Genomic DNA, 16,597 nt, shown 5'->3' on the forward strand with positions numbered 1-16,597 from the left:
TAGTGCTTGCCTTATGTACTCTTACTAAATCCTCTATGAGATGGGCTCCCTTCTTGGGAGAAGGGGAAAAAAAATTATTTTTTTAACCTGAATTAGAATGATGAAATTCAGCTTCCTCTGCAGCTCCATCCATGGCATTTGTGTGCTCTTCAGGCCTGTCATTTGTCATTGTTCTTCGGATGCTCTGGTACCTAGGGTTGGAAAACTGGACTTTACATATAGTATATGGTAACTATGACCCAGTTCTGGCTCCAAGGGAGCCTGCCCATATTTTCTGCCAGGTAGGTTAATATATATTGACCTCTGATTTCTGCATTAATAGCCTTTTGAGTTTCTGACAACCATTATTAGATGTATTATTTTTGGTCACATAGCTTAAGATCACAGGTGGAACACAGAAGTCCTGGAAGCTCACATGCAAAGCAAAAGCAACTGCCACATAAAAATAATCACATAAGGCCAGCTGTGGGAGCAGCTGTGGCCTTGTCTCCTCGCTCAGTCTTGCAATGGTGAATGCAGCTTTGCAAGCACACCAAACACACAAGCACCAAGGGTAATTCTTACCGGCGATTCAGCTGTTCCATCTGCTGGATGGAATTTGACCTCTGGAGAATCTGTGGGGCTGGGGGAGCTGTGGGTCGCTGCCAGGTTGTTGTCCTGTTCACGTGGTCCACGTAAAAAATCCGTCCATGGCTGTCAATTCGAGCCTCCCAGTCTAAGGAGCAATAAAATACTGTAAACTACGGAGGAGGGCCTGGGGTTTATTCATTGATTTGTATGAGCTCTGTCACTTTTAAAACCCCATCTATTGCTTCAAGTCTCTATAATAATAATAATTACTACTTCAACATAGACATATACATATGTATATAAAAAATACACATCTATACAGAAACAGACATGCCTGATTTTTAGACACTTGCAACTACAGAAATCAGGCAAACCATTTAGCACATCAATTGAAACAGTTTTTGAGAGCTCAGAAGGTGTCCAGATGAGACTATCTATATTGCAAGTCTAAGTGAAAGTAGTATCTGCTGATAAAATAAAAACATTTAAGTTTTTAAAACAGAGTTTGCAAACAAAACAAAACACCCAAGTATTCTGGGAAGAACAGAATTGCTCACTGGGGAAAAACCAAACAACAAAAATAATAAAAAAAACCCCTCAAACTGTTTACATTTGTGAACTCATTATCCTGCTTAATTGTCAAGCCCTAAACCACTGTATATATATGTTATATATATATTTCCCAGTAAGCTGGGATTTTTCTTGTCATGTTTATGCCCAATTCTGACACAGTCATCATTTCTGTAACATGCTCTTGGTAGAAGGAAACCATTCTTGCTGCATTTAATTTTAAATACACAAGCTTAAACACTTGGGCAATATCTTCCAAAGTAAAGTATTTGCATCAGTATTGTGATGGACAAGGCTGTCTTCTGCTATGTTTCTATAAAAAGCTATATTTCATCAAATCACTGTTAGTCAAATGTGTTACAAATAGCTTGCTGAATTGCAAAATTTTCATTCATCGAAATTTCATGATCACACTGTTAATTTTTCCCCAGGAGTGTAGGAACTGGAGTATACTGCTGCACATTATAGGCAAAAATAAAAGGTAAACGTTTAAATTCTCTTGTTCTTTAACTTGCCCTAACACAAGACTGAAAGAAATACACATATTTTTCATCCTTACTTTCAAATTCTTGTGAAACAAAAAATTTAATATAACCCAAATTAAAAAGAAATTACAGTTGACAGCTCAAAATCATATTCTTAATATTTTCCCTAATTTTTCAGTATTAAATTATTAAACCTGTCACACATCCAAAAGCAGAGCTGTGGAGAAAAAACCTGAATCTAGGCAATGATTAGTAGACTTTATTCATATTAGCAAATGTTTTATTTATATAGAGTATTGTATTGGGCTTTGACTGTAAAAGGATGATGTGTACATGCATCATGCCACACATGAATGTGCAGAAACCCAGCAAATGTCAGAAATGTTAAAATACTACACAGCCAAAGCTTTTTCCACTAACATTTCAGCAGTTTTTCCAAATAGTTACTGTAGTGTATAGTTTCCTTCTGCAACCACAGAACTGGACAAGCTACCTCTGCGCATTTCTGAAATATCTGTCTCCCAGACACAGTTTTTTAAAAAGTAAAACTGGTAGAATAGGGTGGCAGTTAATTAACTCGAAGATCTGCACACAGGATTAATCTGATTGTAACAGAATCAGTAGGGAGCACAACCATATCATCATCCTGGCTTTCCACACACAGTTACATTTGTGTTCTGCTATCAGGCTCCTTCCAGTTACTTGCTCCAATTACAGCGTAAACACAGTCCCATATCATACTGGGAGATATGGATCTGTTCATTTTACACTAAATATCTTAATTCCTGACTCTTTTAAAGTAACAGAGCTTTGCCACAGACTTCAGTGAATCTGAACTTACTTTTTTTTTTGCCTATTTGGTTAAAAGCAGTGTTTGCCTATCAGCTGTGTACCCTTTTTTGGGGGGGGGGGGGGGGGGGGGGGGGGGGGCTTGGTCCTTTCTTTGAATACCTAATACTGAATAGATTTTCACTTCTCAAAGTTTAAGCAAGTGAATCTGTTCAATAAATAAGAGCAATGTATTTTTCATAAGACTTAGAGAAATAACAATTCATTTGTTTGTTAAGGCTCTTCAAAGGCTTTATGTCCAGGTTTATTTAATATAAAATCTTCCTTCTGCCTCAAAAAATGCAAGGAAAGCACAGACCTTGAAGTTAATCTCCAGATACGACAGATGTTGTATATTCCTTTGTAAATCATTACCACACAAGAAGTATTCAGAGATTTTAGAGTGCTTGACACCTCACAGTGCCTCACAAGCACCATCACCTCATCTCCCTGTGCAGTGCACACAGGAAAGGCAGCACTGTCTCTGCATGAGTGACAAGTCTGTGTGCACCAGGTGTAATTATCACAACAACACTGGACCCAACCATCATCACTCCTCACTTCCAACTTCTCAGCTGCTCATTTTCAGTTCTCACATTCAAAAAGGAAATGTAATGAACTTTCAGTAATGAGACACTGGCAGCTTATCCCCCAGTTAAAGCATGGAGAAGCTCACTTGGTGGCAGAGCCTCATCCACTCTCTGGTACCGGCTAACGTCCTGACGCACTGAAGGCAGGGACCTCAAGGGCTGATGGCCATTGGCAGGAGAACCTGGAATCAAAACACACACAAATTGTTTTTTTCAGTCAGTGTAGGGAAGCCCTAGAGTTGCCTCTAAACTGAGCAAGAAATTTCAAATCTTGAAATCAAGAAATTAACGCTCTTTGTTTTCAGATACAGTAAGGTCACTCCATAAAGTGCCTCCTGCAGTTGTTACCTCCAGTAGCTCCTTCAAGCTGCGCTGTGGCACCCTCACAAGCTGCCTGTGCTCCTTCAATTTCTTCATCCTGAGACTGGCTCTGGGCAGCTGCTGCCTGCAGGCTTCTTCTTCTTTGCCATATTTCTTCTGCTTCCTCTTGGTCTTGCAGCTCACCTGCCTCAGCCTCCTGTGCCTCCTCCTGAGGTAACTGCACGGCCGGCAGAGAACCAGCAGCACTCGCAGAGTCCTGGGCTTCAGTATCCGGCTCCGCCGCCGCTGCCTCGGGGGCACAGGCTCCCTCCTCTTCCTCCTGGGAAGAAAAGGCTGGAGTCTCGGGAAACCTGGCGCTCTCGCAGGAGGAGCAGCGCACTTCCACGGAGGAGCGCCGCACCGTCGCGCTCTCGTTGCAGGAGCTGTCGGCCCCCTCAGCGTCGCTCTCCCCCTCGGGCCGGGTGCTGGCCTCGCTGACGCTCTCGGTGCGAGCCGGGTCGCTCTGCTCCGTCTCTGACGACAGCTGCGAAGGCTCCGAGCCTTGGTCAGTGGACTCCGTCTCGCTGACGCCCCGTCTGCTCCCACCTGCAGCTTCAGCAGCTCCCGTGTCTGCGCTGCCAGGAGGCTGCTCCGCCTCTGGAGGGACAGAGGACTCGCTGCCAGCCTGCTCTGCTGGGGCTTCAGCCTGAGAACCCTGCAGGCTTTCGCCTCCTTCCTCTGGAGGGGGAAGCTCCGGGAGAGAATCTTGCTGGTCATCAGTTGATGGCAAAGGAGCATCAGAGGATGAAACCCTTTCACCCTCTGCAGGTCCTGGAATTACCTGATCTGAGGAGGAACTTACTTCATTTCTTTCGACATTTCTGGTAGCACCATTGAGCATTACTAAACCACCATCATCTTCCAAAGAAGATGGAAAACCCAGGTCTTGATGCAGCTCGTGCTCCTCTTCATCCGAGTCAATGTGAAGCATAGCATTAAGTCTTGTGTCAGTAGGGAAGCTACTCCTCAGTTTTGGGGAGGCTCCTCGTGGACGGTCACCACAGGCAGATGTCCCTGGTCTGGGATGGTTGTTGTGTTCTATTGCATCGAGATAGTCATTTAGGGAGTCCTGGCGACCTCTGGGAGGGGATGATCTTGAAGCACCAGAGGTCAGCTCATCCTGGTCTGTCTCCAGAGTCCTACTAGTCCTTAAAGAGTGTCTCAGGATTGTGTCTCCAGAAGATTCCTCAAAGACTGGGCCATTGGAACACACCGTGGATGTATCGTGATGTCCTGCTGGCATGTCCTCATCATCAGAGGGGCTCCCCAAGTCTCCATTTACAGAGTTGGTTCCTAGCAAAGTGCCAACTGTTTCTGGTGAGGCATCTGCAGAGACAGAAAAACTGAACATGAAACACAGAGCAGCAGCAATACATGGTTCGTTCTACTTGTATTCTATAAAAATACAATATAAAAATAAGCATCCTTGAAGATGCTTGCTTACTTCAATCAAGAAACTAAGGGAACTTTAATCAAAATAACAGAGGCATCTACCATGTTGGAACAGCAGTTACAGAATTTTCTCCATATAAGTCTGTACTGTTTTGTAGGCTATAGAAAAACTAAGAGGAGTGCAGTGTGACTTTAAAGGATTCCCATTTTGCTTTCAAAGGACAGAGCAGTGCCAAGCATAAAATGAGAATCATAAGCAGATTCGTTTAGAATCTATCCAAGAAAATAAAAAACAATAATCTAAGTGTTGGTGGTTTGGGAACTGCCATCTCCAAGGCAGCACCTGCCATACCTAAATTTTGAATCCCAATAGAAAAAATCTGTAGTAGGGGGACCATACATGAATGAGAAAGTATTTTATGTCGTCAACAACAGAAAAGCCTAGACTCAGAAATACTTAGAAACTCTCTCCATACAACTATCTGGAAATCCAGATGATTGACAAATTCTCACCTTCGTGAACAGAAGATGTAATTTCCACTTTGAATTGGAGATACCCACTAACATGATCAGCTGGAAGCCTTCTGCCAAGATTATAGCTGAGAACCTGGTCTCTGCAAAATCAAAAATATCGGGTTTTAAAAGTTTTTGCAGGTTTCACGTTTTCAGTATGTAATTTATATTATGGTCTTAAAATTGGCCACATACTTTGGTTTGTATGGAAAAGCACAAGCACCAACAATGGTGTAAAATACCTTTAGTTAACAGGCAAAGCAGCTTAAAACACTATGTTTGATCAATTCCAAATACAGATTGTGCCCCATGAATTCTTATACATCACTAGACATCTTAAGTTCAAAAGACATCAAACTGCAAAGATCCCTCTCTCCTAACCGTCTCTGTCCCCCAATACAAGTGTTTAATAATTAACAAAACCTTTCTGCCCCCTTGTGGTTTTTACTATGTACAAAAGTCACAAATAGTTACTTCATCATTTTTCACTTCAACAAAGCACTTCTACATTCTGATTTAGAAAAGCTATTAATGCTTGGATTTATCTTTAAATATGTTCTTAAGAGTTACTGAATTCAGTGGGGCTCAGACTAGATTAGACACTTGTATCAGCTAGAGACTTTGGATCAGATTCCAGGCTGTATGTTTTAATTTAGGCACAGCCAGAATTCACAGCCCCAGCTCCCCTCAGCACAGCTGGGACAACTAAAGGAAAAAGAGAGAGCTACTGAAGACCTCCACAGGAAATAATTGTTATTTATGCAAATAACATTATACTGGTACAAACATCTCTCCTTTACTGAGAGCATTCATAAAATAAAATAAACCAAATGCAGTTATTAGTGAAATAAGATGCAGCAGTTTGCATAAACTTTTAGGAAAAAAAAAGCCCTGAGTGGACAAGCAGCCTCCCCTCTCCACGCTGCTCTGCAGCCCACAGGATACCACATCTCTGCAGTAGTGTCTCCAGGACCTGTCACAGATTCTTCACTCTGTACTCCAAGTACAATTCATCAGTTAGATATCTGAGGTTTCTAGTTTTTACCTAAGTTTTATATTACTCCAGGCCATTCAAGAATAGAGAAACCCATGTCATGAATAATGCCTTCTCTGTATTCAGCCAAATCAATTGTAGATGATTCTCATCTCATTTATCATGTTTTCCAGGAAATTAAAAGCCACTGGCCATTTCATTACACAAACTTGTGAGCTCTGACTACAGCTAAAAGTGGGGCAGAATTTATCTGAAATTGGTGAAATTGGCTGGTTCTGAATTTCACCTTTTTGTTCCTTAATTCCTTAATTAGCATCCTTGACATCACTAAAACGATGGTGTTATACTTGCTTGACCAAAAAAAAAAAAAAAAAAAAAAAAAAAAAAAAAAAAAAAAAAAGCAAGAGCATTAGCAGTTAATTGTGTATTTGGTAGATTTTTACTTCACATCTACATTAACCACTACTTTACCTTGCAAAACCTTTGGTGAAATATTGTCTGTCTTTACACAAAAACTGAAAATGGACAGGTATATTACAGATGAAGAGGCAAAACAGATTTAATGTTAGTTCTAACAACAATATGGCAAACCAACCAAATATCCATATTCTTAGTACTCATTTCTTACACTGCCTCTCCTTTTCTGAAAATATTTTATATATTAAATATATAGAATTGAAATATGGAGAAGAAAACAGGAAGTGTCTTCCAGATTAACGGTTTGAAAAAACAGAGGTGAGAACTGATGAACACAGCAAACTGGCAATTTCCAGAAATCACAGCACCAGGGATCCCAGAGCAGAACAACATTTTGGTGCTTAGCAAGGAAATAAACACCCTGCTCTAGGTTTTGAAACTAGCCTGTATCATGGTGCTATTTTTGAGTGTATAGGAGTGTGCAAATTTATTAGAAAAAGCTGCTTGTTCAACCAAACACAATTTGTTGAAACACAAAGTGAGGCACTTCTTGGAAAAGTTGTATTGTATATATACCTGCACTGTTCTTGGATACCGCTACAAAGCAAATGGACAGGCTTTTTAAAAAAATGTTTTTTAACAAATTCTGTGTCAGAAGGTATTACCAAAATTTTAAGCTACTCTACAATTTTATTCTTCTTTTACTTACCAATGCAGACACCACTTTGAAAATGTAAAGCTGAAAACTGTTTTCAAATTGAGTTTGATTTTCTCCCCTTATGCAACTTGTTACTTTGAGGGGAATATCTGTGAAAAAGGAGGCCAGTTTGTATAAGTGTGATGACACTGCCATTCCCTTCAGCTTTAAAGAAGAAAATACACATTTAATTTCACCATAATTCCTCATGGGCCTAATTCAGTGGCTTAAGTCAATGGAGACACATTAACTTTAGCAAACTTTGAGGCCAGGCCTTAACAAAAGGCATGTGCAACAGGTGAATTTTGACTGAGACATTTACTTCCATCAGTGAGCTATTCATAACGACAGGCAATTTAAATTGTGTAGTACTAGAAGCACTCTGAAAAATAAGGAGTCACAGCCTTGCAGGACTAGCCAATTCACTGAAGGGATATTAAATCTCTGATTACTGAACTGACAGTTAAAAAGACTTCTGTTTAAGAAGTCAGTCAGTTATACCTGCTTCTTCTAAGAGATTTGCACACAACCATGAAGTAGTGTGATAATGCCTTGCTTCTTGACTAGCTAGCCAGAGGGTAATGTTTCTTGTGAATAACATTTTTCTCATGTAAAGAAATTAAGCTGAAAAAAAGATAGACACACATCAACACAAACATGGGTACATGTATTGAGGACCGGGCTAGAAACACTGCCATTTTCCAGTCAGGCAACAAAGCTATTAAAATTACAATATATTTCTTAGTATGTAGCAAAAATTTGCTAGTCTGTACCAGTAAGCCAGAAAGGCTGCTCTTTGCTCTCAGTATCCTAGATGCTGAGTCTTCCTGCTGAACACAAGTTAGCATTAAGAATGTATTAATTTACCCAATTGCATGTCTCTCCAACAGTCTCTGAACAGGTATGGTTAACTTCCCGAGGAAGCGCTTGATGATTGGACGACTCTTGGCAAATTTGTCTTTAACCTCAATTTCCAGGACATCTGTTAGAAGTGCAACAAAAGAATATTTCTGGAAGGAAAGAACATATTTGACACCATATCAATACACCTTTATTCAGAAAGAACGTACTTAATTACTACTAATGTGCAGTGAACTCTAAAAGTAATGACTGATGACAGTAGTTTCCACATGGCAAAATATGTCAACGTCATTTATTAATGAATTTTTGCATCTGTAACTAGCTTTTTGCTGTTCCCCATTCTCTTTCACTGTTCCTTGAAAAGAATTCTCAGTAAGAAATTGCACCAGATAAAAGCACTTTCAGGGTCTTGTTTTCAGGGTCAGAAAGCAAAATGCTATGTATCCTACTGCTTGCTTCTACTTGCATAGGGGAAAGCAAAAAGAGAAGGAATCCTTGCTGCACTCTGACAGGTCAGTGCAGGAGGAAGGAAGGAAGGGTCTCACTCCAGGCTGTGCTCAGAAGAATTTCCCTCCCAATACCATGCTTTGCATTCATGTTTTGTATGCATGACAGGAAGTCAAAAGGGCAATGTGTATTCAGGAGCAGCATTACTAGAGGAGGAGAATTTTCTATGGAGTTTTGCCCCAACATTGACACATCTCAGCGAACTCCAAGAGAACCTTTCCCAAACTTGGGGCTTTTTAACAATATGGTGCTAATTTACAGAAGATTTCTTGATGTCTGGTAAAATCATTCTTCCAACTTTCCCTACATGGGAACATTAACACAGTTACTCTCTAAAGCTTTCATTTTCATGCATTTTGAGTACTTCATCTCTTGGATCTCTGAGATCAGAAGTGGTAGAGGGCAAACGTTAAGCAAACATGTTGGCAGATACACACACACACATACATACAGCGTGATGACAAATTCCCTTAGGTAAACAAGATTAGGAATCCAAGATTTATATTTGTCATCTAGATTTTAAGATATTCCAAATAAACAAGCAAAGTATGGCATAACCTACTCAAAAAAAACAAGGTCATCTGGTTATACTTTTACCATCTGCCACCTTTAAGACCTCTGAGCAAACCACAACCTGTGCACAATGCCTAATACACATGTGGTTAGGTAGCCAAAGATATATTGAACAATGAACAATAGGAGAAACAGCACTTCAGTTCAGCTGTAGGCATCACATAAACATCTTCAAAAAAACCAATTAAACTGGGTCAGGAATAAAATCCCTTCCTCATGCTGGGCAACTGTCACAACTGGGTTCCTCTGATAAACAGAACTTTAAAACTTGCCACTCTCAGTTTGCTATAATATTGCAAATTACTTTGCAGAAAGTATTAGATGTAGAACAGGATCAATTCTGCACCACTAGGACAGAATATGTAATGGGATCATAACTGCTGTTGTCAGAGCATTGCTACAGGGAAGATCCAGCAGCTAAAGCAAGCTGATACAATGTGTGCACCAGTGAACATTATCTCTTTCTAATAAGCTTCAAAGCCAAGGAGAACTGGAGGAGAAAAAAAAAGGGGGGGGGGGAAGAATAGATTTTCTTTCTATCTACTGGATAGATGGATAGACAGACAAAAAACTGGAGAAATCAGTTTAGAGATCAAAACTTCAATTTTTAAAAAGATTTTAAGACTGTTCATATCTACAGTCTTTCCCACAACCCAGCACCCCAGGGCAGTGCTAATACTGACCCTGACCAGTTGTGCTTTACTGATTGTTTGCTTTACGATTTGTGGAAACATCTCCCAAAGCCTACTCAGTTTTCATGTTCCTAAAGAATACATTAACATTCACCACAGTACAGGCTTGCCAGTCCTGAAAGGGATATGGATTTGTGTCAGCAGTTTCACTTCACCACATAAACATTTACCTTCAGAAATCCAGACATGGCTCTCCTGAATTCAATGACAGTTGTGGGACTGAGTTCCTTCCATGGGATCTGCACAGTTTACCCAATACAAACACATTTGGCAAACTGGCTTCTGCTACATTACCTGTTTTCCCTCTTTGCTGAGTGGTGCTCTAACACCTTCCTGGGTTTTCCTTCCTGCATAGTGTAACTTGTTCCCCCTCAGCCTGACAAAACTGAAAATTTGTCACCTGCTACACACCATAAAAATACCATTTCTAAATGAACAGTTGTTGCAATAACTGGGCATAAATGTTCATGTAGTGTAACTTCTCTTTAAAAAGAGTCTTCTCACAACATACAATCCAACCTTAATTAATTTAATTTTGCAATTTCAAGGAATCTACAGGGTGGTTAAGTGAGTTCAGCCTTTTTTTAGCACAGAAGGGAATGAAAACCTGCCAACAGCTTAAATACCCAGCTTTAATATGCAGATGAAAACTGTTTCTATCCACCAACAAGGTTCCTAAAATTACTAAAATTTCTGTGTCACTTTAAATAACTAGCTACAAAATAAGCTCACAGCTTTCAGAGGACTAATGCATGAGGAGAAAATGCAAGCCTGGTACACTGCATCAGCAGGCAGACAGCTCTCAGAAGGGATACATTACCTCTCTGTGCCAAACAGGATTAGTTGTGTTACTGATGATAGTCGACCTTCTTTCCTGGCCATGGTGAGCAAACGTAGGAAATGTACTTTTCTTCCCTGGCTGAATGGACATCTTTAGATAAGGATCAGGATTGAAGAACATGCCTTTTTTAAGTCCAGCTGCTCTAATATCTATAAAGCAAAACAAGAAGGAAGGAAAAAGGAACTGAGTAAATTAAAGCTAGTTCACAAAGTAGTGTATTCCTAAAATATTACCCAGGAAATCAATTCACCATAGATTACTAAATAAAGCAACTTAAAAGTACTCACACATTAACTGGATCCAGTGTACAGCAGGAAATCAAGTGTTTTCCCAAAAGAATATAAGGAAGAAAGGTATCAACATCCTCATTTATATTTGAGCCTCCAGTTATTTGTAAAACAAAGAGCATAAACTTGTAGCTAACCTACAAATGCTTTTCTCAGTAAGGTATTTAAGGTATTTCCACTTAAAGAAAGAAAAGAAACCCCAACAGAAACATCCCAAAATGAATCACAGTACTTGTTTTGTTTCTGGATGAGAAGAGGAGATAAAAACACTATATGGGAGGTAATGCAGTGAACAGACACTTTCCAGAACTTCAGTCTTTGATAAATATAACTTCCCAAGTCTGCTCTGGACTATGACGCAATTTTCTCACAACAGAGCAGATAATCCATCTCACATAAAAGGAAGCAAAGTTTTCTGAAAAGGCTTTTTTCTTCCTAGAGAAACCTCAGTTCTGCAGCCCTCGCAACTTAGAATAATAAATAATAACTTCCTCAGGAGAGTATTGTCATTACTAAGGACTTCAACAATAGTGCAAGCTTCAGCAACAACAAAAATAAAGAGATACTTTTTTATATATTATTAGATTCTAAACTTAACTGTGACATATTTCTTTGTTTCTCTGTAGGTTTGCTGAAGCATAAGACTTGTGTATTTTCCATTAAGTACCTCAGTATGCTGCATGCAGCAATGCAACTGGCACATATCATTTATACATGCAGGCAGAATTCACTGCTCTAAAATTAAATGCCATGCCTGTGGATTTGGTAAAAAAAAGAATCCTACACTACATTCAGAATTAAGCCACACAGTAGAAACCTGATGAAATAAAATGTCATGTGCAAATGAACAACCTAAAAACATTACAGGACATATGTCACATATGTCACATATATCAGTCAATACACCTTTCAAAATTATTTCATGGGAACTCCTCAGGTAGAATCACAACTGTATATTAAACAAAACAGTTTTTTCAGAATCACAAAGCAATTACTTGTGCAGTCCACTATGTGAGTCTGTACAACCTATCAGCTCTATCTCAGATAACTGCTGAAAGGCCACTTCAAAAAGCAGTGGAACTTTTCTCCTCTACAATCTCTACACGTTTTTATTGTAAACTCTTCAAGATTCAAAAGCAAATTTCATCTGCCTTTGCTCAAGCTGAACACACTTCTGTCTCACACAAGATTTCCCTGGAAAAAAGTCGCAATCAAAACAAGTGAAGCTGGTAGACTGCACCCCTACAGCTATTTCACTGTAGTGACAGCTTAGCTCTGTCACAAGTGATTTTTTTTTCCCTTTATAAACCACCATTTGCAGCTATTGCTTTTTTCAAAGTGATGGAGCCAGACTGCATTTTAGTTAGAAGTTGTTTTCCACTCTTCAATCTGAGAGGAACTGTCCCTTGTGCAAAGTGGAAGTTTCCCTAAATTTTTCATTCTGGGATATATCAAATCAATTTCTTTCACTCCTGGAGATCCATGATTCTGGCTGGTTTTCAACAAACAGAAGTACTAAAGAAATGACATCTTTCAAGCCACTAGAGTGTGCTCCTACAGAGGCTAATGAAGAAAAGCATTCCATCTTTGATGTTATTTAGAACAGCAACTTACATTTTTTTTAAACAATAATTTGTAAAACACAGAGAAGTGTTGTTTTTTACCTGATAGGGTAAAGCTGACCAACTTCCTAGAGTGCTGAGCTCCAGAAGCACCTTCATCTGTGCCTTCTACTCCCATCTGAAAAGAAGAAAAAAACAGAGCTATACCACAGAAATTTTCATCTGCTTTGTACATGCCTGAGGATGAAAACACAATTTTAAGGTACTACGCTGGGGAAGGTATGACCAAATACTGCCTATTACCACAGACAGTCTCAGCCACAGCATTAGTTTACAGCAAAATATCTATTATTTATGTCACACAGTGCTAATACACCAGTAGCCCAAATCTTCCAAATAGAACATGTATAGGCTAATACACATGCAGACAATATTAATCACAGAAAACCTGTATCTTTTACAGCTTTTCCTTTTGTAAAATAACAAACAACTGTATGGATTTGTAATACACATCAAAGCACTCAGCTGTCCAGTGACAGCATATGTAACTTTTGTCACTTTCCACAAATAGATAATTTAGTGTGCAACAAAAAAAAGCAAAGAGATCAAAGAGAGACTAAAAAAGCTTTCAGCTCTATTAACAAAAGCTCCTTTTAAACAGAAAAGCGCATCAGACATCTAAATATAAATGTGGTCTAAAAGCTTATGCTTCACAGATTTCGAGGTTTGGTTTCTACTGAAATCCCTCATTAGGTAAAGCACTACTTCAGAATAAAATGTTTCTCATGTATTAATGTCTGTCTCTTTCAACTAGCAGAAGGATTTGTCTTTAAAGACAGAGGAGATGTGCATCCAGCCGAATAATCCATCACAGAGGCATCAATGGAGAGATCTTTGAAGACAAATGGTTCCCTGTGCAGGCACTGCTCTCACTCCCAGGCAGGAGAGGTGACACAGAAAAAAAACTTGAGGCAAATACAGGACTGAGGATTAATACCAGTGATAGAACAGGGTCTGATGCATTGAATGATGCAAATAAACTGAATAAAAATGGGCACACCTGTGTGCATAGATGGACTGAGGCAGCCCTGAGCAGTGATTTGAACTCACCAGATGGATAAATGACTCTGGAGCCACAGGGAAGCCGCTTTGCATTCATCGAACACACAATTATTCCTTTTTATACTGCTTTAAGCTACTTAATAATATAATTTCAAATACTTCCCACAATGATCAGCAAGCACATTGGAATCTCATTGGCATTAGCAAATGTGTGGATTTCTCCAAAGTGATGAAGAAACAGCCATGGTGTTGGGGCCTGACATCCCTGTGAGCCTCAGTGATCTTGTGAGAGGACACACTGTGCCAGCAAGCACTGCCACTCATCGGCCAGTCCATTCCCTTCCCTCACTGCTGGCTTCAGGGGCACTTCCCACCTCTCAGGGCAAGATGAGTCTTGCCAGAGTCCTCAGAACTATCCCTTTTCCACCCAGCATGACTTTATTATGCCAATGATTTTATATGGATGCATAAGCAGTGACAGGTGGTAGCAAAATTATGAAGGCATCAAATGCAATGGGTTATTCCAGCTGGATCAGCGTCCCCTTGTCTACAGACAGATACCATGGAAGCAGTGAGGGGTGCATCCCACTGTGATAGTGGTGCTGTTCAGGCAAGGCCACAGGAATGCCGTGTATTCCAATTTCCTCTTTTGGGCTTATTTCAGCACACACTGTTTTCCTTGTTAAAGATGTTACTTTTAATAAACAAAAAGGCCTTCCCCATTCTATACCTATTTTTCTGCTACAAGTCAGACTCCATTCAAATAATAAAATTTTTATTGCTAATCATAACTTCATGTAACAATAAATAGAATTTGCCCACAGTTCATCTAACATGAATGGTGGCAGTGTTCCCTAGCACTTCCATAACTTTTCTATATAACCTCTTCCTGTTCCATTATGATCTGAATAGCATTTTCAATCCTTCTGCGCCAAGTGAAAAACTTCATCCCAGTACACACACACACAAGTTTTGCTGCAGAAAGGCCATGTCATCTGGTGTAACACAGTGTTTCTGAATGCTCCATCAGGCCTTCTATTTCCCCTGAGACAAAGTAACACAATAGAAGGTTAGCTGCTTATCCAAAAATATGATGGACTGAACTACCTGGTGTGATACAACATCAGTATGAGAAAATCCAGTAAGCAAGGAATTTTATTGCATCATAAAAAAGGTGAGTAAGCACACCATGATTTTCTTACCATTTCCTCAAACAGCATTTCTCTAGGAACAGACAGAACCAGTACCAAGAGAACCCAGTGATCTCTACTACACAGTGCTTAAGCTCAACACCAAAGCCATGGAAATGCAGCAAGGTTTGAATGTTTAACAATAGGTTTACTTACACATAACTAAGCCAGTATGACATTTTTAGGAGGTATCATCTGAACTGTCATAAAACATTCTCATCAGGAAAACTAACAGCTCACTATTTCTGAAAGTCTGCACTGCACTAACGCAAACAAAAATGTTTATGTAAAATTACCCTTTCCAGCAGGTGTGTGAATTCTGAACAATACCCAGGACTCTGCATTACCTTTCAAAGGAAAGAAATTTAAACAGTGAAAGCTGATATAAGCCTTCAAGAATTACCATGACTCTGAAAGACAGATTTCCAGGTAGCTACCAAATCATTAAATGCATACTTAGATGACAGAAGTTCAGATGTCCTTTTGTCCAATGAATCTCAAAATTACTGGTGGATAAGATGATAAGGTCAAGAAAATACAAAAGTTAACTGCTTTCTCCAATCAGTACAATCACTCTGCTTCTCAGTAATGCTATTGTGCAGCATGCAACGCATTCCAAGGGTTACTTTGACATGCATTTTTTCCTCTTGCTCAAAATCAGACTACCTTTCTGCCTTTAGTTTATAAATTGACATTAAAGACAGCAGCTGTCAGGCTCATTAACTATGACACATTTTCTCCTGTAAAGTATCGAGTCTGTATGCATCTGTGAAACTGTTACTCACAGTGAGATCTGACAAAGACCTGAAAATTAAATGATGCTATCACCTAGGTTTGTAATTCTACGAGAACACCCCCACACAGTTGGTATATTAAGATACAAAGCCTAGTATAGCACATTTAGTGTCAGATAACCATTGCATGTACTTGTATATAATACACAACACTGAAAAAGCACAAGTTCAGAATAAAAGCCATTCAGTCTGAGTAACTTCTGCTTTACTGCATCTTCAATGCTGCAGTTGTCAGGACGCCACCCTGACAGCTGTGATCTTAAACATTTGGCAGCTAAAATCAACTAATCAAATGCACTGTGAAACTTGCTGAAGCTTAGCTGAAAAGCTAACTCATTAGATAAATTATCTGCAGCAAGAGCACCATGGTACAAGTTTGGTAGCCTTTTCTGCCCCTTCTTTAACAACTATTCCACTACGACTTAAACAACTAAAAAAACTCCTCTAAAACTTAAACAAGTCTCATAACACAAACACAGTAAGACAATACTTCTCGAAAATCAGGGAATTACTAAATTTCAATGGTATATGAACACTCAAAGAATTCAGCAATTTTTGCAAGAGTCCAGTTTCATTTATATTAACAATTGCCATCTCTGCAACAGTTTCATACTGAATATTAGGAAATATTTAAGAAATAGGAAGAAACAGAGACTTTGGACATGGTTTCAGTTATATATATAATAATTGGGAAAAAATTCTATTATGGTGTTAAATTACAGAAGACTGTAAGCAGCAAAAAACTGAACACAAGCAAAGTCAAATTGTCAGCATAAAAGATTTCAGTTAAGTCCAGGGACTTTTTACTGTTA

At 39.3% G+C, this 16,597-nt stretch overlaps 1 protein-coding gene across 5 annotated transcripts in view; it reads right to left on the minus strand.

Moving 5' to 3' along the window:
* HECW2 (HECT, C2 and WW domain containing E3 ubiquitin protein ligase 2) overlaps positions 1–16,597 on the minus strand; it is a 167,102-nt gene that overhangs the window by 67,240 nt on the left and 83,265 nt on the right. For all 5 annotated transcript variants that reach the window (XM_015634347.1, XM_033515891.1, XM_015634348.3 and 2 more), the window contains 8 exons: positions 12,842–12,917; positions 10,870–11,039; positions 8,284–8,426; positions 5,309–5,409; positions 3,392–4,729; positions 3,130–3,225; positions 565–715; positions 88–191 (listed from right to left, as the gene is read on the minus strand). In XM_015634347.1, coding sequence (XP_015489833.1) covers positions 88–191; positions 565–715; positions 3,130–3,225; positions 3,392–4,729; positions 5,309–5,409; positions 8,284–8,426; positions 10,870–11,039; positions 12,842–12,917 — 2,179 coding nt within the window. The remainder of the gene's footprint in view (positions 1–87; positions 192–564; positions 716–3,129; positions 3,226–3,391; positions 4,730–5,308; positions 5,410–8,283; positions 8,427–10,869; positions 11,040–12,841; positions 12,918–16,597) is intronic.

Source organism: Parus major, chromosome 7 (assembly GCF_001522545.3).
Source record: "Parus major isolate Abel chromosome 7, Parus_major1.1, whole genome shotgun sequence".
Classification (NCBI taxonomy): Eukaryota; Metazoa; Chordata; class Aves; order Passeriformes; family Paridae; genus Parus; species Parus major.